Source organism: Myodes glareolus, chromosome 2 (assembly GCF_982192425.1).
Source record: "Myodes glareolus chromosome 2, mMyoGla1.1, whole genome shotgun sequence".
Taxonomy (NCBI): Eukaryota; Metazoa; Chordata; class Mammalia; order Rodentia; family Cricetidae; genus Myodes; species Myodes glareolus.
The window spans coordinates 62982909-63007130 of NC_142027.1; the positions used below are offsets into that span (position 1 = coordinate 62982909).

At 41.3% G+C, this 24222-nt stretch overlaps 2 protein-coding genes across 3 annotated transcripts in view; both read left to right on the plus strand.

Annotated features, from left to right (window-relative positions):
* Positions 1-326: 326 nt before the first annotated feature.
* Positions 327-5817, plus strand: Rpl24 (ribosomal protein L24). Its single transcript, XM_048454280.3, has 6 exons — positions 327-469; positions 578-653; positions 1081-1191; positions 4266-4402; positions 4752-4815; positions 5687-5817. Exons 1-6 carry the CDS (start codon positions 465-467, stop codon positions 5765-5767), a joined length of 474 nt encoding a protein of 157 aa, XP_048310237.1. The 5' UTR covers positions 327-464; the 3' UTR covers positions 5768-5817.
* A 2731-nt stretch (positions 5818-8548) lies between these two features.
* Positions 8549-24222, plus strand: part of Zbtb11 (zinc finger and BTB domain containing 11) — a 32673-nt gene continuing 16999 nt past the window's right edge. The window contains exons 1-3 of one of the 2 annotated variants that reach the window (XM_085685528.2): positions 8549-9199; positions 17768-18003; positions 19451-19682. In XM_085685528.2, the coding sequence (XP_085541654.2) occupies positions 8890-9199; positions 17768-18003; positions 19451-19682 (778 nt within the window). In that variant the 5' untranslated portion in view covers positions 8549-8889. The remainder of the gene's footprint in view (positions 9200-17767; positions 18004-19450; positions 19683-24222) is intronic. The other variant, XM_048454278.3, reaches the window with a different exon arrangement.

The window sequence follows — 24222 nt, forward strand, 5'->3', positions numbered from 1 at the left end:
TATTGTCAGCTATACGATTTAATTTTATTTCAAAGGTAAAGGCATAGTGTGACGTCAGGTTTTACCTGAGAAATACTCGTCTGCGGTCTTCATGAGAAGTGAAAAGACACGTGTAATACGCTTGTCTTTTGTCCATGCTCCCTGCAAAAGGTCGGCTCTAGATTCTAGAACACTTGCCTGCGGGGAATGGAACGGCACAGGACCAAAGCCAAGCCTATCTTTTTGACGGCCACCTCTTCGGGCCCAACAGAACCTTTGGAGGTCAGTATCTGTCAGTAATTTCGGTAGAAAGCTGTTGCTAGGAAACCCATACCCGGCTCCCGGAAGTGACATCATCGCAAGGCGCCGGGGCTAAGAAAGGGAATTTAGGGAGGAGATTCTCTTCCCCTGCCCTATAAGGGGTTTTCCCATGATTCTTTCTTTCTCTTCGCCATCTTTCCTCCGGCCGGGCGGCAGCTCTCATCATGAAGTAAGCGATCTTAGTTTATCTCAATCCGCCTCCATCCTGCGGCAGAGCGCCTGGGGATGGCTTTTCTTTGCGGTACACACCCTAACGGGCTTTGGGTTTTCCTTCCAGGGTCGAGCTGTGCAGTTTCAGTGGGTACAAGATCTACCCCGGACACGGACGGCGTTACGCCAGGACCGACGGAAAGGTAAAAAGCCGGCTGGGCCGGGGGAGTGAAAGGACGGTCGGCTGGCTTGGGGAGCACCCCGAGCGGGCCACGTGTCGGGTGGGAAACAGATGGTGCGTGAACCAGGCGGGAAGTGACCGGTCTGTGTAACTAACTAATAGCCATAAAGGGAAATGGCCAGGACTCGGAGCTGGGCTGCACATCTTTTTGAGTCTGAAAGAGCTAAAAGCTAGATTTTCTCAAAATTTGACGCCATCAGACGACAAATTTTGAGACGAGTGTAGGTTCCCCTGCTCTTGAGAAAAGATGATGCCACCTTGTTACTTGTCACTTGTGTCACAGTCAAGACGAAAAAAACTAGACCAAAAATCATGTGAGGATTTTTCAATTTCAGCGTCTTATACTTTGTATAAAAGGAGTGACTGGTTTATGGATTTGTTAACCTCAGGTTTTCCAGTTTCTTAATGCAAAATGCGAGTCCGCGTTCCTGTCCAAAAGGAATCCCCGGCAGATAAACTGGACTGTCCTGTACAGAAGGAAACACAAAAAAGGACAGTCGGTAAGTGGCTTACAGCTTGCTAGCCTCTTAAAATTGCGCTGTCAGATTTTGCCATGTTAAATCTTGATTAAATAAGACTTAAAATTGAAAGCATCAAACAAGTGACAGAAATCACAGAACTAGATGTCACCTTGAATACCATAGTCTTAGGGCCCTTTGTTGAAAGGATCCCCTCTGCAAGTTTCATTGTAGAGGCCCTTAGGATGTATGGTGTTGGCAATGGGTAGAGGTGTGGGTAGTCAGGAGGCTTGGCTAGCTTTAGCTATGTTACAGTACATAAATAGCACTGGCTGTGACATACATTACACGGGGATGGTGGACCACTCTTAAAATCTCAGTGTTTCAGGGTGGAAGCAAGAGGTTCAAGGGCAACCTAAGCAAACTTTGTTTCCCAAAGCAGAATGCACAGTTAGTGGAAGGATTCATTTCTAATTTCATTTACTAGATCTCTTTGGTGTTGGTGCGGGTTTAGAGAAACATGAATCTTAGTGTCCTGATAAAGTGGAATGACAATTGCCTTGACAAACGTTTTGCTTTAACTCAAAATGTTAATTTTGTTTTGTTTTTTGAGACTTTTTTTTTCCTGGAACTCTGTAGACCAGGCTGATGAAATGTTAAATTTAAAAAATTCTAACAACTGGCAGTTACATTCTAAGTATCGAAAGCAAGTACTCAAAATTTGCTATTGAGCTCGTGGAAGGCTGAGGCAGGAGAATGGACTTTGAGGCCAGTCAAGGCTGCAAACTAAAACCCTTATCTCCAAAATAGATGCTGGGTGCTACAGATTGAATGCTTGAAGCTAGAAAGTTTGCTATTATGGGGGTACTTTGTTTGTTTTTTCGAGGCAGGATCTGTCTTGCCCTGGCTGTCCTGAAACTTGTGCCTCGCCTCCTGAGTGCTGTGATTAAAGACTAGTGCAGCTACAGCTTGCTTTAGTTTAGGGTTCTTAAAAGATAGTTGGGTGATGGAAATAGTTCTAGTCCTCTTCTAGCCTGAACATGTTCTTGCTTCATTCCTTCCTCCGTTCTCTTCTTTCTTTAAAAAAAAAAAAAGTATTCCCAGACCTGTAATTTGTTGACAAACCCTCACATGAACTTAGCAGTGAAATTTCCCGTTTGTGGTGGTTGCTCAACACCCCCCCCCTATTGGGTGGAGGGGCAGGTATTTTGGTTAGGAATGTTCAGCCATAGATATATATGCAGTGGGATATTTAACCTTTTAAAGAGTGAAGAACAGCCTGCTTTGAAGAAACCCAAAGATAGTTTGAAGAAATAGGCTAAGTTCCCAAGCTTCCTTTATAACTAAGTTTCTTGCTACTTTTAAGAATTATAAGTATCTGTTTTCTAATGGTCTTGGGTGGGCTAGATTAAACGTTGAGCTGGGCTAGGAAAAAGGATAATTCCATGGTTTCACTTTAATGAGGTGCCTAGAATGGGCAGGCTAATAAAGAATGAAATGTAAGGAGAGGGTAATGGAATGGAGAATTGTTTTAAGGATTTCGGATAAGAAATGATGAAACAAATTTTGACTGTAAGATTAAATCTTTGAAACGAAATTATTATTATTTTTTTTTTTATTTTTCAAGACAGGGTTTCCCTGTGAAGCTCTGGCTGTCCTGGAACTCACTATGTAGTCCAGGCTGGCCTCAAACCCTGAGAGATTAAAAGCCTGTGCCACCACTGCTGGGCTACACAATGAGAACTTGTTTTTCATAATAGCTATGATATATGATACAGATTTCTAGTATAGAATCTACAGCAGGCGTTGGGGTCCTGGATACTAAAGCTTGGTGGGTTTTTAGTATTCTCTTCCTAAGCCCTTTTTATAGGTAGACTATAAACAGTCTTGTTAAAATTATTTATTTTTCGTTTTTTGAGACAGGGTTTTACTGTAGTTTTGGAGCCTGTCCTGGAACTAGCTCTTGTAGACCAGGCTGGCCTCGAACTCCACCTGCCTCTGAGATCCTGGGGTTAAAGGCTTACGCCACCACTGCCTGGCTTTAAAATAATTTTTATAATAGCCTTTATAGACTTATTTTATATGTGTGAATGTTTGTTTGCATGCGTGCACATGCATCATGCCTGTGCTGGATGCTGCAGAAGTCAGGAGGTAATGTCAGGGCCCTGGCACTGAATTACAGGTGGTTTTGAACCACCATCTAGTGCTGGGAACTGAACCTGAGTCTGCTGCCAGAGCAACCAGTGTTCTTACCTGATGAGCCATTTCTCTAGCCTCTACAATAATTTTATTTTTTTAATTTATTTATTTATTAAAAATTTCCGCCTCCCTGCCTCCCTTTTCCCTCCCCTTCCCTCTCTAGTCCTAAGAGCAGTCAGGGTTCCCTGCCCCGTGGGAAGTCCAGGGTCCTCCCCCCTCCATCCAGGTATATAAAGGTGAGCATCCAAACAAACCAGGCTCCCACAAAGTCAGTCCATGCAGTAGAATCAAAACCCAGTGCCATTGTCCTTGACTTCTCAGTCAGCCCTCATTGAGAGCCACATTCAGAGAATCTGGTTTGATCACATGCTCCATCACTCCCAGTCCAGCTGGCCTTGGTGAGCTTCCATTAGATCAGTCCCACCGTCTCAGTGGTCCTGACTTCCTTGTTCATGTTCTCCCTCCTCCTTATTTGGACCTTGGGAGCTCAGTCCAGTACTCCAATGTGGGCCTACAATCATTTTAAAAAGTGCCATCTGACTCCTGAAGAGAACCTTTCTTCCTGAAAATTGAATAATTTTTTGTCCTTTTTCAGTAGCAAAAGAGAACACGATTTGTGATACAAGGTTAAAACAATTTATAACCTGGAAAGCAATGTTTATTTCATGGAATTGGCATGAATTAACTTGAGTATAAAATTTAAGAGCTCTTTGACCAAGGGGCTAAGCATAGTGGTACATACCTAATCTCAGCACCAAGGGTATAGCAGGATTATACAGAGAAATCTGTCTCAAACACACACACACACACACACATATATATATATATATATACACACACACACACACACAGGAAAGTTCTTTTTACATTTCCAGAAGTTATTGAGTCAGGTTGATCAACCAGTCTTTGCTTTGTAGGAAGAAATTCAAAAGAAAAGAACCCGCCGTGCAGTCAAATTCCAGCGGGCCATCACTGGTGCATCCCTTGCTGATATAATGGCCAAGAGGAACCAAAAACCAGAAGTTAGGAAAGCCCAGCGAGAGCAGGCCATCAGGTGAGGAATGCTCCACTCTGACACTGCAGCTATTGGGTGACCAGATGATTTTTCTACTATAGGAACCTAGTTTCATGGGACTGTCAGTTTCAGAAGCATAATGCAGGCCTGTACTCTATAATTTGTTAAACCTCAGTACGCACAATTTTTACGTTAAGAAGACTTGGGTAATGGAATTTATTGACAACTCTTGGGGTCTGCTTTTTGTTGGGTTCTTTGCCAAGCTCTCTAGTGAAGCCCCACTAAACCTTGGGTTTAAGATCTTCCTGTCTTGGCCTCAAAGGTTGTACAATCGAGCCTTAAAGAGTAAAAGTCTTTGGCTTAATGTTGCTTATGATACTCACCACAGGGCCGCCAAGGAAGCAAAAAAGGCTAAACAGGCATCCAAGAAGACTGCAATGGCTGCTGCCAAGGTAACTGGGGTCTTGGGTTTCTTACAATAGGAAACTTCATGTTTAATACAAGGGTTAGTAAATGACAGGTGCAAGTTTCTATTGGAAATGGTTGTAGCTAATTTCCAAGTCAGTGGTTATATCTCAGCTTTTTAGTGAGTCTTAATTTTAGGTGCCTTAAAAAAGGGAAAATAAGATGATTTTGTTTTGTTTTTGGTGGGTTTCTGTTTTCTGAGATGTGTTGCTATAACTGAGGCCGGCCTGAACAAGACTTGTCTCAATTTAAGGATAGTCCTGCTGCCTAGATGGATTATGGGTATGGTTCCTTGTACCCTGCTTGACTTTTGTGTTTTGAAGTAATTTTTCACTTTGAAAATCTGTACAACAGTACGCGTTTACCCAGCTTTTTCTAGTGTTTAAAAAAATTTAAAGCCAGAAAGTTAACAGTTTTTTATTCTTGAGTGGGCAAGATGGCTCTGCCAGTAAACGCACTTGCTGCCAACCCTAATTTATCCCTGGGTACACAAGGTGAAAGGAAAGAACCAACACTGAGTTGTACTGACTTGCACACGTGTCATGCAAGACCCTGAGCCCTCAAGCATAATAAAAATGTTTAAAAAATGATCATTCTGGGTCAACAAGATTACTCAATGGGTAAAGTGAGGACCCTGTGGTAGTAGGAGAGCTAATTTTCAAGTCTGAGCTCTACATGTGTTGTGCTCTGGTGTGTCCTACCGAAGAGAAATTAAATGCATCATACTTAAATGACTGTAGTTAAGTAGTGTGAGACTCAAGTCCCAGTACTAAGACAGTGAAGGGTATGTAAAGAATCTCAACCAAAAGGACAAAGTGACAAGATTCCATGGAATAATGCCCTGTTGTCTTTTTACAGGCCCCTACAAAAGCAGCACCTAAACAAAAGATTGTGAAGCCTGTGAAGGTCTCTGCTCCCCGAGTTGGTGGAAAACGCTAACTTGGTAGTTCATAGATCAAAGTTTTGAATAAAGTCTATTTCAAACTCTAGGTGGCATTGGATTTTCTTTTCCCTTTCATAAAACATGTTGTATGGGGGGAGGGTGGCTTAGCCACAGATTGTATGTTTAGGTTGCCCGAGTTCCTAACGTTCAATCTCCAGCTAAAAATGTTTATCTTTTTTTTACTGGCCATGCTCTCTGTGTTGCACACTTTTAAACTCAGGAGGTAGAGACAAGTAAGTGGATCTCTGAGTTCCAAGACAGCCAGAATTACATAATGAGACTGTCTGGAAAACTTTAAAAATATTTTTTATCTCAGCAATAAAGCCTAATATATCGTTAGTTGAAGAGATGGCAAGCAAAATGATACGGTGTGAGCTGTGTCTGGAGCACAGCTATGATCCCGGCATGTGAGACACATGAAAACAATTCAAGGCCAGACACCATGAAACCTCTTGGTGTATTTTGGTTTTTTCGAGACAGGGTTTCTCTGTCCTGGAACCTGTTTGTACAAGACAGGCTGACCTCTAACTCAAAGGATCCACCTGCCTTTGCCTCCCAATTCCTAGGATTAAAGGCATGCACCACCATCACCTGAGTCCATGAAACTTCCTAACTCACTACCCCCTCCCCCCATGTAGGGTTTCCTTGCAGTGCTAGGGATCAAACCCAGTCACTTGCATATGGGGAAGCATTAAAGGCATATTACTTTAATCTAGATTGGTAAAATTCACTACCTTTTGTTAGTGAAAGAATTATATTGGGTTTGCCTTCTATTGACTAGTGCTTCAGCTATCCTCGGCTCTAAGGAGTTTAAGATTATTAATCGGTTCCTATGATGAGCAGTGAAAACTACTGCTGCCTTTTGTACTTTGTAGACTGCTGGAAGCTCCAGATTGTCTTATTAGGATTAAACATAGCAGTGCACCACCTATACATCCAGCTGTTGAGATGTCTGGCTCTGGCTGTCCAAGGTTCCCAGTTCACCTACTACTATCTCTTTGGGTGCTGGGATTTAAAGTCAGGTGCCACCACACCCACCTGTGTTCTTTTGACAAAGGTTAAGAGACATATTGCCTACTCTGGCCTCCAGCTCAGTAATTTTCCTACTGGAGTATTTGAATTACAGTTCGCTGCCATGTTTAGCCTTTGATTTTTTGGTTTTGGAAACGATTTTTTTGTATTTCTGGCAACCTTGGAACTCTAGACCAGGCTGGCCTCAACTGCATAGACATGCCTACCTCTGCCTCCCAAATGTTAGCATTAAGGGCCTGTGCTATCAGCACCCAGCTCAGTGTTGCTTAAGTATGGAATACTGTACTTGTTTCTTAAACTAGGAGTAATAAAGCTATCAAATTTTAATTTTTTTTAGAAGTTCAAGGTCACCTTGGCCATACAATGAATGAGTCAAGCCTGGAGTACATGAGACCCTGTCAACTGACACCTTTCCAACTGAGCTCCCAGTTGTAGGTGTGTACAAAAGTGAAGCAGATGCAGTCTTTAATTTCAGCATTCAAGAGTCTGTGGTAGGATTGTTAACGGTTGGGGACCAGCCTAGTATAACAATCTTTCCCCTAAAAATCCATTAATTTGTGTAAAAAATAGTCTTATCACATGATCCTCGCAAGGACATAATTGAACAGGACAATCTCTGAAGACAGTTGACTTATGGCACAGGTGGACCACAAAGAGCTAGAAATAAACACAAGGTTAAATAAAGCTTGACTTAGGAAGAAAACTGGATGGATCACCAAGAAAAAGTACTAATAACATTTCCTGTTACCTCCAGATACTTACTAATGACTTCAAAAAGTAAGTTAATTGGGTTTTCTTAGTTGGACTTACTACCTCATGTTCCCTGTATTCTCAAGGTTTTATTAAAAAATCTTGTTAATATTTTTAAAGTAGTATTAGAATCGTGAGGTCACATTCAGTACAGACCAAAATCCTTACATGGGTTTGGATATCTGCATCACCCTTATGGGCTAGGGAAGGATGCTCTTCATTTCCATTATGGTAGGAGAAACCCTAATCCCTTCCTCCTGAGGGCACAGCCATCTGCTTGCTCCTCACCGACAGTAGCCTAAAACCCTCCGAGATCTCTATGCTTCAGTACGAAAAAAGTTAATTGTATTTTCAGTCAAAGCCCATGGGTTGGGGAAGCCTGGAACTTAAAGTTTAGCGAAGCGCACCAAGTGTCCCATCATTCCAAAAGAACAGCATACTGCGACAAGGAATTTAGGTAATCCAAGTTGCCTGTCCATGTTAATTTTAAATAGTTTATTTAATTTTATGTGCATGGTGTGAAGGTGTCAGATCCTCTGGGACTTCAGTTACAGTTTGAGCTGCGAGTGCTCTTAACCGCAGAGCCATCTAAATAATCTGGGCCTGCACAGTCGTCACCACGATGATGATTCTAGAAAAATCTTACTTGGAGTTTGGAGGTAGTTCTAAGAGGATAATTCATAACATTGAGACACTTGATGCTTGATAATACTGCAACTATTTTTGCCCATAACCCAGATAGTGGCAAGCGATTTCTAATTTCAAAATTGGCGGAATCCAGTATATCGAGTGTCAAAGTAAACAGGAAAACAATCTCCTTTACTCTTTGAGGGGGGGTGGTCCCTCTGCTGGGGCAACAAACACTGAACAGTTCAAACACGTGGTTTTTTAGAGAGCGTGGGAAAAGGGGAAAAAAAAAACCTGCCAGGACTTAAGATGTCTGCCGAAGACCCTCGCATCTGCCAGAAGGAGCGTACCCTCTTCCAAAATGTCCTCCCGCAGTATTGACGTCACTTCGCCGGCTCCCTCAGAGCCAGAAACCAAGAGCGCTCCAATCGGGCCCCAGGCCCCGCCCCGCACGCGCGTCACTTCCGGTGGTGCAGCAGCCATTTTGTCAGTGGCCAGCGGATCCCGCGCGCTGCAGAAGTGCAGTTCCCCCTGGTTACCGAGTCGTCGGTTCTCCCTTGGAGCCGCGGGCGCCCTCAGGGAGCGCCCACCACAGGCGTGGGCGTTGCTCCTTGCGCTGTCGCCACTGCCGTTGCATCTAGACGGAGCCGGAGCGCTGTCTGCCTTTCCCGGCCGCTGACAGGCGCCCCTCAGGGCGCTGCCACCGGCGATGTCAAGCGAGGAAAGCTATCGGGCCATCCTGCGCTATCTGACGAACGAACGGGAGCCATACGCGCCGGGCACCGAGGGCAATGTCAAGCGGAAAATCCGCAAGGCTGCTGCCTGCTATGTGGTGCGCGGCGGGACCCTGTACTACCAGCGGCGGCAGCGGCACCGCAAGACCTTTGCGGAGTTGGAGGTCGTGCTGCAGCCGGAGCGGCGCCAGGGCCTCATAGAGGCGGCCCACCTGGGCCCCGGGGGCACTCACCACACCCGGCATCAGACCTGGCACGACCTGTCCAAGACGTACTGGTGGCGAGGTGAGCGGCGGCGGGGCGGCGGGCTTGCGGGCCACGGCCCGCCCACGAGGCCTGCGTGCGCCGTCTCAGGGCTCGGGCGCCTGGCCCCTGCGGCCGGCGTTCGGCTGCGCCGCGGCCGCGGGAGCGAGCCGCACGAACGGGCGGGGGACGCCAAAGCAGCCGCACTTCCCCACAGGAAGGAGGCCCGGCAGGCGGGGGGCGGACCCTCGCCCGGGGTGGGGCTTCAGGGGGCTTCCCCCGGGGCAGGGCCAGCCGCGGAGGCTGGGGCGCGGCCTCCCTGGGCCCGCCTCCTCGGGCCCCTAGGGAAGGGGGGCGGGCCGGGCCCGAGACTCAGACCCCTCCTCTCGGCCCTCGGTGGCTCGCCTAGACCCTGGGCTGCTGTCGTCAGCGCGCCAGCTCGGATTGGGCCAGTGGGTTTGGGAATCTCTGGATTTCACTGCCCGCATTTCTCTGATTCTGCAACTGCGACATTAAAAAAAAAAAAAAAAGGAATAACGCAGTTGTTAGGAGTAATTGTGAGCAGACGTTTGGAGTCTCATTTTTAGAGCGTTAGGTGGTCTTAAAGATTGAGAGATAATTTTTCTTGGGGCAAGGGGCAAGACGGGCACACCATCATAAGAGATTTTATTAGGAAGAATCTATACCGCTTTGGGCATGGTTCCCCCCCCCCCTTGTTTCGAGTATGGCAGTCTTCCTGCCTCAGCCTCTCAAGTGTTGAGATTACAGCCCTGATTTACCAATTACGGTAATGTCAGATCCTGTTTCCTTAGTGACTCTGTGTGTGTGTGTGTGTGTGTGTGTGTGTGTGTGTGTGTGTGTGTGTGTGTGTGTGGTTTTTCCGAGACACAGTTTTTCTGTGTAGCTGTCTTGGTCTGGAACTCACTCTGTCTAGCCTTGAACTCAGAGGTCCGCCTGCCTCTGCCTTCTGAGTGCTGGGATTAAAGGCGTGGGCCACCACACTCGCCTGTTTTAGTAATCTTTTTGATTTTGTCAAAACGGCCCCTGGAACTGTGAGGCTACGCACATTGAGAAAAGATAAGGCTACTGTGATTCATTGACTTACTTATCTATTTAGGCTTAGGTTACTTATAAGTTACTTAGGCTGGCCTCGAATGCCTCACTAGCTGGGATTACGAATTTGTGCCAGCGGACCTGATATAAGTGATTATTTTGGGAGCTAGGAGATAATAGCCATAGCCGGGCGGTGGTGGTGCCCACCTTTAATCCCAGCACTCAGGAAGCAGAGACAGGCGGATCTCTGTGAATTCGAGGCAAGAGCTAATTCCAGGACAGCTAGAACTGTTACAGAGAGAAACCCTGTCTCGAAAAAACCAAAAAAGAAAGGAAGGAAGGAAGAAAAGAAAAGAATAGCCCTAAAATTTTTGATCTCCTGGGAAGGACATGAAAGCAGAACAGCATATTTTTAATTTAATGTATGGGAATATTTCCCTGTATATATGTATGTGCACAATGTATGTACCAGCTGCCCATGGAGGTCAGGGGAGGGCATTGGAGTCCCTAGAATTGGAGTTAAAGAACATTGTGAATGTGGGTGCTGAGAATTGAACTGGGGTCTTCTGTAAGAACAGCAAGTAATTTTTTTTTTCGAGACAGGGTTTCTCTGTAGCTTTGGAGCCTGTCCTGGAACTCACTTTCTTGTCGACCAGGCTGGATTCGAACTCACAGAGATACCCCTGCCTCTGCCTACTGAGTGCTGGGTTTAAAGGCGTGCACCCCCATTGCCCGACTCATACTTGACTTTTTAATAAATCTTTCCCAGAAGTATAAATAATATATTTATAGTTTCTATATATTGGCTGCTCCGTTAGGACTAATAATAGAGATTTTATTGGGAAGAATTATGCCATTCTTAGCTTTGGAGAAATTGTATAAATTATAGTGACTTCACCTATGAGTAAAGCAGTTTTGCTTATAGTGTTTATATATTTTTAAGCTTTTTTAGATTTACTTATGTGTATCTTTTGCCTGCATGCATGTGTGTGCACTACATGCTTGCCTGTTGAGTTCCCTGTAACTGGGGTTATAGATGGTTGTGAGCCACCTTATCATGGGTCCTGTGAATTGAGCCCTGGTCCTCTTAAGAGAGCATAAGTACTCTTAAATACTGAGGCATCTCTCCAGTCCCTCTAAGTTTTTTGCTTTGTTTTTCGAGACAGGATTTCTCTAACTTCTGGCTGTTCTGGAACTCTCTTTATAGAACAGGCTGGCCTTGAACTCACAGAAGTCCTCCTGACTCTGTTGCCCAAGTGCTGGGCATCATCACTGCCCGGTCAAATTAATGCTTGTTAAATTATTATTATTATAATTGGTGTGTGTGTATACATGCAGGCCATAGGGAGCTGATGCTTTTTGTACTGTGGTGGTCAGGTTGAGCAGCAAGGGCCTTTATTTGTTGAATTATCTCATTTGTTCTAAATTCTAATTTTTGTTATGTTTATTAACTTTGTCCAAGTCAAGCCTATTTTAAAAACTCTTGGTAGTCTTTCTCTTCCTTAGAGAATTCCTTTGTGGATACAGTCCAGAGTTACTCTCAAGCAATTTTTATTTACATTTCATTTTTTTAATTATTTATTTTATGTGTATGGGTGTCTTGCTTGTATGTGTGCTCACTGATGTCCACAGAGACCAAAAGGTGTTGGATCCTGGAACTGGAGTTAAGGATGGTTGTGAGCTACCACGTGGGTGCTGGAAATCAAACTTTGGTCCTCTGCAAGAACAACAAGTACACCAAACTGCTAGCCATCTCTGCAGCCTTCGTTTTATATTTTAAAAACTGCCCGAATTAAGTAAGATGTGGTGGTGTCTGCCTTTAATCCTAGCACTTTTGAAGCAGAAGCAGGCAGATCTCTGAGTTTGAGGCTATCCTGGTCTACAGAGTGAATTCTAGGACAGACAGGGCTACACAGAGAAACCTTGTCTCTAAAAACAAACAAATAAATGAAATGAAAAATTACCTGAATTTAGCTAGGCCTTTGATCCTAGCAGTGCAATCCCATTGTTACAAAAACAGAAGAGGTTCACTGCAACATTGAGCCTAGCCTGATCTACACACTTCGTGCCAGGACTGTATAGGGAGAACTTATCTCAACTCCATCCCCCATGAAATCTGAATTAAATCTTCAAGGAGATGAAATTCTGAAGAGTAAACTAGAGTCATAGCTGCATTTTTGTTCAGATTGGTTTGGGCAGATATTTATTGAATATAAAGGTATAGTATGTTACAACATATTAAAAAGACAATTCTAAAGGTAATGGATCTCACCACTTGAGGGAGACAGAGGCAGCCTGGTCTATATAGTGAGTTTGAGGCTATCCAGAGCTATCCAGTGAGACTCTGTCTAAATACAAAAAAGACTTATCAATGTCCTACTTTACTAATTTCATGTATTGCTTCCCTCTGCTGTATGAATTCTGATTTTCTCCCCTAGGGCTGGAATATGCTAACATAACATTTCTATGCATCCAGAATGAATCAAAATTCCTAGCAGGTGAAAACTGGTAAACATCTAATGCTTTAAAATGCACTACAAAACTATGATGTTTGATAGATTAGGTGAATTAAACATGTATTACACTTAAGGATTTTCAATTCAAAATGAGATTATTTTGATTATAATTTCATCATAAATTGAAACATTTATATTACTAGGGTTCAGAAACCCTGACCAGGCATACTGGTACACACCTTTAATCCCAGCACTTGGGAGACAAAGGCAGGTGGATCTCTGTGAGTTACAGGCCAGCCTGGTCTACAAAGTAAGTTCCAGGATGGCCAGAGCTACATAATAAGACCCTGTCTAAAAACAAACAGGCTGTTTTGTTATATGAGTACCCATTCCGTGTATGACTTAAATGCTCATAGTTTTGTTTGTTTGATTGTTTGAGACAACAGAGTCTCTTTGCCAGGCTGGACTATACATTTTCTAATTCAGATGTTTTTTAAATTAGGATATGTTATGTGTTTGCATAATGAGATACTTTAAGGATGCAGTCTAAAAGGCCATGTATGTTTTATAATGTGTGTTATGTTTATATATGCGGCTTTTAGGGGTTTTTTTGGTTTATTTTTTGGCAAAGATTGAGTTAATTATTATGTATATAGTGTTCTGTCCACATGTTTTACTTGCACGCTGGAAGAGGGCATCAAATCTTATTATAGATGGTTGTGAGTCACCATGTGGTTTCTGAAATTGAACTCAGAACATCTGAAAGAACAGTCAGTGCTCTTGACCTGAGCCATATCTCCATCCACTTTGAGGTAGTTTTAAGCAATAATTTTAGTGTACATATGACTGGCCCATCACATGGAGTCAGGTACAGAATTTCTTATTTGTGACATCATCATGTTGATACTCAAAAGTTTTTGATTAAAAATACATATAAATATTACTTATTTCAAGTATATGGATGTTTTATCACCATGTATATCTTTGTACCACTTGTGTGCCTGGTGCCTGTGAGGGCCAGAAGAGAACACTGAATCCTTTGGAACTGGAATTATAGGGAGTTATGAGCCACCATGAGGGTGTCTGAGTCATTTTATTTCTTCAGACCCAGTTTGGTTTTGGTTTTTATTTTTAGGTTAAATAAGGTACTCAATGTAAAATTTATTTTTCTTTTTCTATACTCTATGAACAACACATTTTTTGTAAGATTTATTTATTTCTATTTATGAGTGCTCTTTTTGTATGTATGCCTTACTGACAGAAGAGGGCATCATAGATGGTTGTGAGCCACCATGTGAGTGCTGGGAAATGAACTCAGGATCTCCTGAAGAGCAGCCAGTACTCTTAACTGCTGAGCCATCTCTGCAGCCCAAGAACAATCTTTTATTAGTAACTTGACATTCAAAGAACTATGACCCAGGGGACCTTTTTGGGGAAATAATCTTGTATTGAAGAGTATTAAAAACCAGTTCCCCTAAATGGAAAGGGAGATTTCTTGGCAGGTAGAGCTTGGTAAATGCTTGGTGCACAATGTAAGCATCAAAAAGACTAAGCAAGATATAGCTATAAATACTTCAACCTCATTTTTACATCATGTAGTTTAAATGTTTCTCATTGGATAATGTTATTTTAGAAGAAACATCATAAAAGCATCCAGCTTGTATATCTTAACTTCCTTTGTCACAAGACATGCTTTTAGTGATTACAAGATGGCTTCATAAAATGTGCTGTTAATTTTTCTGTACTGTTACTTATTTTATTTTAAGACAGGGTCTCTGAAACTCTGACTGTTCTGTAACTTTCCATGTAAATCAAGATGGCTTCAAATTTTCAGAGATCTGCCTTCTGTGCTTCCTGCGTGCTGGGATTAAAAGTGTGTGGCACAATGCCAAGCTTAGTGCTGTTTTTGATGAACAGTAAGAAAAGCTCTAGATGAGAAGAGAGTAGAAGTAGTTCCTTGTGAAGTCTTCTGACAACTGAGTGACATTGTGTCTTAATTCAAATGGGTAAGAATGGGAAAAAATTACTCTTATGCATAGGAATCTACACATACAAGGAATTAAGCACTCTATTCTTGTGGTATTTGTTTCTCATCACATAAAAATTTAAGCGCAATTGCAAGATTAACAGCATGATGTGGAATAAAAATTTTGCCATAATTGAACTTTGGGGTCCCCCGCCCTCCCAAGACAAGGTTTCTTTTTTTCTTTCTTTTCTTGTTTTCTCTCTCTCTTTCTCTCTCTCTCTCCCTCTCTTTATTTCTTTCTTTTGACAAGGTTTCTTTAACAGTCCTGGCAGTTGTGACTGTCCTGAAACTCCCTCTATAGACCAGGCTGGCCTGGGACTCATAGAGCTCCGCCTGCCTCTGCCTCCTGAGGGCTGTGATTAAAGGCATATGACACCATCAGCCAGTGTTGACCTTATTATTTATTTGTTTGCTTGCTTGTTCATTTATTTAGTTATTTATTTTTGGTTTTTCGAAACAGGGTTTTCTGTAGCTTTGGAGCCTGTCCTGGAACTAGCTCTTGTAGACCAGGCTGGCCTCAAACTCACAGAATTCCGCCTACCTCTGCCTCCTGAGTTCTGTGATTAAAGACGTGCATCATCACCCCCCAGCGAACTTTTTTTTTTTAAAGGTATATTGGGGTTGGAGAGGTAGCTCAGTGGTTAAGAGCATTTGTTGCTCTTGCAGAGAACCCAGGTTCAGTTCCCAGCACCTATCCAGTGGTTCACACCATTTGTAACTTCAGTTTGAAGGGACTGGACTCTTCTGATCTCTTTGGGCACCAAGGCACACACACGGTGCACTTAGGCAAAACACTTAAATTTATATGCAATGATTCTTAAAGGAAAAATTTGTTGTTGTTAATTTGTTTGTTTGTTGTTTCTAGACAGGATTTCTCTGTGTAGCCTTGGTTGTCCTGGATCTAGCTCTTGTAGACCAGACTGGCCTTGAACTCACAGAGATCCTCCTGCCTCTACCTCCATAAGTACTGTGATTAAGGGCATGCACAACCATTACCTGGCACTTAAAAGAAATTTTTAAAGAGAGAACTAGTAGTGAACTAACTTAAGAAAACACTACGTAGGCAAATTTAAGTAGATTTCACCTGATTTTGTATCTGGCTTCTCTATTTCCCCTTGGCAGAGCAACTCCTGACTTCCATCTTCTTGTCCTCCTCTTTGAGGAGTTAGAGCTAATAGTTGAGTTGTAAAATAGTTCTCAGGCCTTAAAGTAGATAAGGACTTAGTTTTCTTACCATTTTCATCCTTATTCAGATAAGTTTTGATTGAAGTTTCTCTAGTACTACTTGAACTCAGTCAGCTAATACCTTTTTAGTTTTTTTCCCCCTAAGATTTATTTAGGTGTATGAGTATTTTGTCTGCATGTTATGCACATGCATATTTGATACAGAGGTCAGAAGAGGGCATGGATCCTGTTACAGATGGTCGTGAGCCACCGTGTGGGTACTGGGAACCAATCTTGGGTCCTCTGCAAGAACTCTTAACTATTGAATAAGTGCTCTTAACTACTGAGCCATTTCTTCACCCCCCCTTTAAATTAATTTTTCTTTATTTTTATTTTATTTTGATTATATCTTCCCCCACCTTCCCCTTCACCAGTGTCTCTCATAAATCATTTAATTATGAATCTCTGTTGATATTCCACAACTATTGGCTTTTTTAAAGATTTATTTGTTTATTATGTATATAATGCTGCCTGCATATATACCTGAGATCTAGAAGAGATCTCATTATAGATGATTGAGAGCCACCATGTGGTTGCTGGCAGTTGAACTCAGGACCTCTGGAAGAACAACCAGTGCTCTTAGCCTCTGAGACATCTCTCCAGCCCCATCTATGCAGTCTTGTTAAAGCAATATCATAACAAGAGTAGGTTCATTGTGGAGAGTAGATTTGGAATGACACAGGAGTCAGCTTCTCTAGCTGCTTATTGCCACACATCTGCTGTTCTGAAGTAGCAGGCCAGCCTTCTTCATATGTGGGCCTTAGTCTTGGATTCCCAGCTTCAGGAACTGACCAAATAAATTCTTGTTACAAATGACTTAATCGTTGATGCTTTGTTATAAAGCAGTACTAGACAGAGTAATACACACACACACACACACGCACACACACACACACAAATGATTAAGATTTAGTATAACTATTCAAAAAACATTTACAAAGGCATAGACTTAAAGACCAACAGAGTTGTATGCTAGTGTCTGAGAGGCTTAAAGTCAAAAACAATTTTTTTTAAAAAGAAAACCTGATTTTTGTGTGTGTGTGTGTGTGTGTATATACGTGTGTACATACGTACATATGTACATATGTACGTACTTGTGTGCATGTGTGGGTGCCAACAGATGCAGAAGAGGGATCCACTAGAGTTGGTGTTACAGGCAGTTGTAAGCTATCTGACCCATTAGGAACTGAACTCAGGTCCACTTAACGGCTGAGCTATCTCTCTAGCCCAATAGATTTATTTCTGCATGAGGTATAATGGGGATTTTTTAAATAACTTGGAAAAAATGTTTCTCATTATGGCTTGAGCCATATTAACTATTTGTATAGGTCAAGACAGGTGAGTATTGACTTCATGTATTTAACAACAGGGATATATTATAGGTACTGAGGAATGTATTAGGTGATTTTGAAGTTTTTGTGAATATAGAATGTACTTCTATGAACCTAGATGGTATGAGCTATATTATAATATCATTATCATATATTTGATCCATAGCTGTCACAAACATCATTATACAAAATACAATTACTTTATTGCATGGATGCCTTGTAATCCACAAAGAAATGGGCAGGAATATATAATCATCTTGTGCTAGGTGAAATTGAATACTTGATAATAAGTAAGAAAAAGTCTGTCTCAATGTGGAAACAAACCACAATTCATTGCTTACATTTTTGAGATACTATATCTCACATTCTGAAGAATTCACTTTTCATTCTTAATGAGTGTGAGTGTGGTTGCATATGCATCTGAACATAAATTAGTGTATGCATAAAATTCAACTGCCAAGTAGGAACACTTAAATTTGATGTTAATTTTGTTGTTTTGTTTTTTGTTTTTGGACTGAAGGTATATTAAAACAAGTTAAAGATTACATAAAACAGTGTAGCAAATGCCAGGAGAAGCTTGATCGCTCCCGTCCAATATCAGATGCTTCAGAAATGTTGGAAGAATTGGGGTTGGACCTTGAATCTGGAGAAGAAAGTAATGAATCAGAGGATGACCTGAGCAACTTCACTTCACCTCCAACCTCTGCCTCCAAGTCTTCAAAAAAGAAACCAGTATCTAAGCATGAACTTGTATTTGTAAGTGTGCTTTCTATCCAACTTTCAGTCTTAAAGGTTTTTTGTGGTTGTTTGTTTTTCCAAGTCAGTAGTATTGTTAGACTATGAGTGCTGAAACTGAAGGGGTTGTATTTGTCTAAAGCAACAGTTCTCAACCGTCTAATACTGCGACCCTTTAATATACTTCCTCATATTGTGGCGACTTCCAACAATTAAAAGCAATAAAATCGTTTGTTGCTACTTCATAACTGTAATTTTGCTACTGTTATAAATGGTAATATAAGTATCGGATCTGCGGGATATCTGATATGTGACCACTCTCAAAGGGTTTTTGACCCCCAAGGGGGTTGAGACTCACAGATTGATAACCACTGCTCCAAAGTAAAGCTTATTTAAGATATGTTGATTGCCTACTATGTTGTATGAGCTAAGTGTACACTAGTTGTTAATCTTCATTGAACATAATTCTTCACAATTAGTATAGTATCCTATTTGTTCTTAGTTAGTATCCTGATTTTAACTCCTCGCCGCTTTTGTAATGATGCACTGGCACAAGTTTATGGAATATTTTTCTGAATTAGGCTGTGGGTTGCATAGCAAATTACTCTAACAAGGACTTCTGCTTGTTGGGTGTTTTTGAAAGAGGGTTTCATTGTAGTCAAGGCTGGCCTTGAAATAGTTACATAGGTGAGGATGACCTTGAAGTTGTGATAGTCCTGCCTGCCTTTAGGTATTACAGTCATGTTCCACAGATGGTGGTTTATGAGGTGCTGGGATCAAACCTAAGCCTTCATACATGTTAGGGAACACTCTACCATCTGAGTTACATATCTGTCTTCCTTGCTAGGTTTTTGTTGTACTTTTGAGACAGGGTCTCTTTATTGTATCTCTCTCTGGCAGTCCTCAAACTTTCTGTGTAAAACAGGATGATTCAGAATTCAACAGAAATCCTCCTGCTTCTGAATCCCAGAATTAAAGGTGTGTGCCACCATACTTTAATTCGTGGCTAGGCTTTTGGTTGTGTTTGCTGCCTTGTTCATATGTTTTGTTTTAGACTACTAAATTGGTGTCATACATACATACCTTTTTGCCCAGAAAGAAGAGGCAACAAAAAATAGGATAATTTTTGGCTAGGATCAAGTGAAACAGCATGGTTGAGTATGGTGGTGCACACCTTTAATCCCAGCACTTGGAAAGAAGTAGTGGGAGGAGCTCTGAGTTTTAGGCAAAACTGGTCTACTTAGTGAGTTCTAAGTTAGCCAGAACTACATATAGAGAGATCCTGACTTTTAGAAATGCAGAAAATTAATTTACTTAATTTTATAGATAACAGATTGTTTGCCTGTTAAAAATTAATGGATTTTTGTTAAGGGTATATATAATACATTTCTCTCTCTCTCTCTCTCTCTCTCTCTCTCTCTCTCTCTTAAATAAAATACATTTCTTGATCTCAAACATGTTTTGACAGGTTGACACCAAAGGAGTGGTAAAACGTTCTTCTCCAAAACATTGCCAGGCAGTTTTGAAACAGCTGAATGAACAGAGGCTTTCCAACCAGTTCTGTGATGTTACATTGTTAATTGAAGGTGAAGAGTACAAAGCTCATAAGTCTGTTCTGTCAGCAAATAGTGAATATTTTCGAGATCTTTTTATTGAGAAGGGAGCTGTCTCTAGTCATGAGGCGGTCGTGGATCTTTCTGGTAAGATTTTTGTAATACCCTTTGCTATTTATTAATAAGCATATTCTCGAAGGGAAACATGTATCTTCCAGATTAAAAAAAAATTCAGAGCCAGAAATAGTGACACATGCTTTTAATCTTAGCACTTGAAGGACAGAGGCAGGCAGATCTCTATGGGTTCAATGTCAGTCAGCTTGGTCTACGTAGTGAGTTTCAGGACAGCCAGAGCTACATAGTAAGACCCTGCCTCCAAAACAAAACAAAAACTATAAGAAAGAAAAAAAAAATCCTCTAACAGTATTATTGTAAATTGAATACATTAAGGGACCAGATGTAGACAAATATATCTTCGGATCTTAGCTGGAAATTCCATACTAGGTTATAGTACAGAACCAAAGTGATAAGAAAATATGGTTCTGGCATAAAAGCAGACTTTTGGGACAATGGAATACAGTAGAGGGGCCTAGCAATGAATCCATATAGTTAGAACTTTACTTTTGACAAACAGACATTGGATAAAAACGCTACTTTAACATAGTATTGGGCAAACTGGATTTATTCAAGGAGAATGACACTAGATACATATCTTTTACCAAAATAATTAAAAAGTGGGTCAAAGATCTTAATGTAAGACTTGAAACTTTGAACTACTGGGGAAATACTTCCAAGATACAGACATTGGCAAGGACTTTTTGAAAGAATTGATGAATGAGATTTCTTAACATTGAAAAGCAAAGGGAAGAAAAAACAGTGAAGAGACAGCTTACAAAGGGTAAGAAAAAGTCTGGTAACTGCATGTCATACTGAGATGACTAACTAAACTAAAATCTGCATATATCAAACACCCTTGCTACTCCCCAACACACACACATGCATACACACATTGCCTCAAATCATTCAGCCAGTTAATGAGTAAATAAACTAAATATTGTTCTCAAAAGAAAAAAAAATACAAAGACTAATAAAAACTTGAACTTGAGTGTTCAATATCCTTAGCCATCTGGGTAATGCAAATTAAGATTGCTGAAGAGATTGGCTCAATAATTAAGATAACTGGCTGCTCTTCTAGGGAACTCAGGGTTAATTCCTTACACTTAACATGGCAGCTCACGACCATCTGTAACTCCCATTCCAGGGGATCTGATTCCCTCTTCTGGTCTCTGAGGGCACCAGATACTAAAGTAATGTACAGACCTACATGCAAGCAATCCCCTATATACATTTATAAAACTTTCAAAATTGCTTTGAGATTCCCATCCACATCAGAATAACAGAACAAAAGAATACAGATACAGGTGAGGATGTGACGAAAGATGAACCATTATTCATTGTGGATGGGAAAGTATACTTGTATGGACATTGTAAAAATATGTATGGAGTTGTTGGATAAGGTTCGCACCATTAATCCCAGCATTCAGAGACAGGCCTCTGACAGTTTGAGGCCAACCTGGTCTACACAGTCAATTTCAGGACAGCCAAGGCTATGTAGAGAGACCCTGCCACAATAGTAAATAGCAACAAAACAACCCACTAAAAATAAACTACTATAGATGACCCATTTTTACCATTCTTGGGTAAAGTCAATATACTGTGGAGATTCTTGTACATCTATGTTTATTGCTTCACTATGTGTAATAGGTAGGAAATCGAACCAGACTTGATGTCCATCAAGATAAATGGATAAAGAATTATGTGGTTTATGAACAGAATGGAATTTTATGCAGCCATAGAGAACAAAATCAGTACTTTTGTAGGACAAGAGATAGAACTTGAAATTATTAAGTGAAGTTTATATAGTGAGATCCTTTTTCAAAACAAAAATCAAAAAGATAAAGTTTTATTTTTCTGTCACTTTTAATGACAGATCATCCCTTAAGGAGTTTTAGCCATTGTGTATTGAGTGTCATTTGTTTCAAACAAGTCTGTTTTGTGAGATTCTTCAGGAATTTTTTAGTGTTAGCAAGGAGATGGAGTCTTGAGCCATTGTTTTATTTGTAATAAATTTTATTGCTTTAAGTAGAACAACAAACAAAACTTCATGGTTTTTCTCATTTATCACCTGCATTTAAAAGAGTGTGTGCTTGCTGATTACAAAATAGAAAGGGGATCATAAAGGAGAGGAGGGGATTATAAAGGAGATGGAAAATCGAGTAGTTTCATATGTATGACTTGAATGCATGGGAGACTTTGGGAGGAGGAAGGGAATCATCTATCTAAAGGGGGAAGGGTTCATTTAGTAGGTAAGCCACACGAAAGAAAGAAGTACAAGCACAAACATATAAAGAAGTCAACATAAAACCTGCATCTTGGTTTGTTATCCTACAAACAAACTTCAGAAAGATAAACACTTTCTTTTGAACAAGGGAAAAGAAAAAGTGGCTTTTGAATCTAGGACCTTGGCAGGTATTCTGTTCATTGATTTTTTTTTTGTTGTTGTTGTTGTTTTGATTTTTTGTTTTTCGAGACAGGGTTTCTCTGTATATCACTGGCTGTCCTGGACTCATTCTGTAGACCAGGCTGGCCTCGAACTCATGGAGATCCACCTGACTCTGCTTCCTGAGTGCTGGGATTAAAGGTGTGTGCCACCACTGCCCAGCTTTGACTTTTTATTTGTTTTTTTTAAATTTCATTTTACATTCCATCCACAGTTCTCCCCACACCCCAACTCACTTCTCCCAATGGGTAAGGGCTCCCATGGAGAATCAACAAAGTCTGACACATTTAGTTGGGGCAGGACCAAGCCCCTTCCTACTGAGCATGGTACCCCACTATAGGCAATGGGCTCCAATAATCTAGCTCATGCACCAGGGATAGATCCTGGTCCTACTGCCAGGTGCCTCACAGATAAGTCCAAGCTTCACCACCATCTTTCACATATGGAGGGCCTAGTTCAGTCCCATGGAGGCTCCACAGCTGCCAGTCTAGAGTTCTTGAGTTTCTACAAGCTTGGTTTAGCTGTCTCTGCAGATTTCTCTATCATGATCTTGACCTCCCTTGCTCATATAATTCCTCCTCTCTCTCTCTTTTCAATTGGATTCCCAGAGCTTGACCTGGTGCTTGGTTGTGGATTTTTGCATCTGGTTTTGTCAGCCACCGGATGAAGACTCTATGATGATACTTGGGGTATTCACCAAACTGATAACAGGGGAAGGCCATTTCCGGCTCCCTCTCCACTGTTGCTGGGAGTCTTACCTAGGGTCGTTGTTGTGGATTCTTGGGAGTTTCCTAGCAGCAGGTTTCACCCCAACCCCTTAGTGGCTCTCTATCAAGATCTCTCTTTCATTGTTCTCCCACTTCCTTCTTCTCCCTCCTCGAACATCCCCTCCCCATAGCTGCCCCCCGCCCCAGTTTACCCAGGAAATTGAAAAAAAAAATTACGCCCTGGCAATACTGAAGCATACATGAACAGCCCATATGTGGCTGTTCTGTTGAACTTGTCCGTATTGGGTTTCATGGTCTAAGTTGATGAGGATGACTGATCAGGTCTCTTCCTCAAGAGGGCACCAGATCTTATTAAGGATGGTTGTGAGCCACCATGTGGTTGCTAGGAATTGAATTCAGGACTTTTGTAAGAGCAGGCAATGCTCTTAACCACTGAGCTATCTCTCTAGTTTACCCAAGATATCTTATCTAATTCCCCTTCCCTGGGTGATCCAGGTTCTCCTTGTTATCTATCTTCTCTGGAGCGGTGGATTATAATCTAGTTATTCATTACATCTCATATCCATTTATGAGTGAGTACATACCTTGTTTGTCTTTCCAAATCTGAGTCACCTCACTCAGGATAGCGTTTTCTAGATCCATCCATTTGCCTGCAGATTTCATGATGTTACTGTTTTTTACAGCTAAGTAATACTCCATTGTATAAATATACCACATTTTCTTTATCCATTCTTCAGTTGGGGGACATCTAAGTTGTTTCGAGGTTATGGCTATTATGAATAATGCTGCTATGAACATTGTTGAGCAAGTGTTCTTGTGGTATGATTGAGTATCCTTTGGGTATATGCCCAGGACTGGTATTGCTGAGTCTTGAGGTAGATTGATTCCCAATTTTGTGAGAAACCTTCTTACTGATTTCCAAAGTGACTGTACCAGTTTGCACTCCACCAGCAATGGAGGAGTGATCTCCTGACTCCGTGTCCTCTCCAACAATGTAAACTGTCCTCAATACTTTTGATCTTAGACATTCTGACAGGTATAAGATGATATCTCCAATTGTTTTGATTTGCATTTCCCTGATGATTAAGGATGTTGAGCAATTCCTTTAATGTCTTTCAGCCATTTGAGTTTCTTCTGCTGAGAATTCTCTGTTTAGCTCTGAACTCCATTTTTTAATTGGATTATTCTTTATTTTGATGTTGAGCTTTTTGAGTTCTTTATATATTTTGGAGATCACTCTTCTGTCAGATATGGGATTAGTGATGATCTCTTCCCATTCTATAGGCTGTCATTTTGTCTTATTTACTATATCCTTTCTTTGCCTTGCAGAAGCTTTTCAGTTTTAAGAGGTCCCTGATTTATTTATTGATTGTTCTCAGTATCTGTGTGTACTGACTTT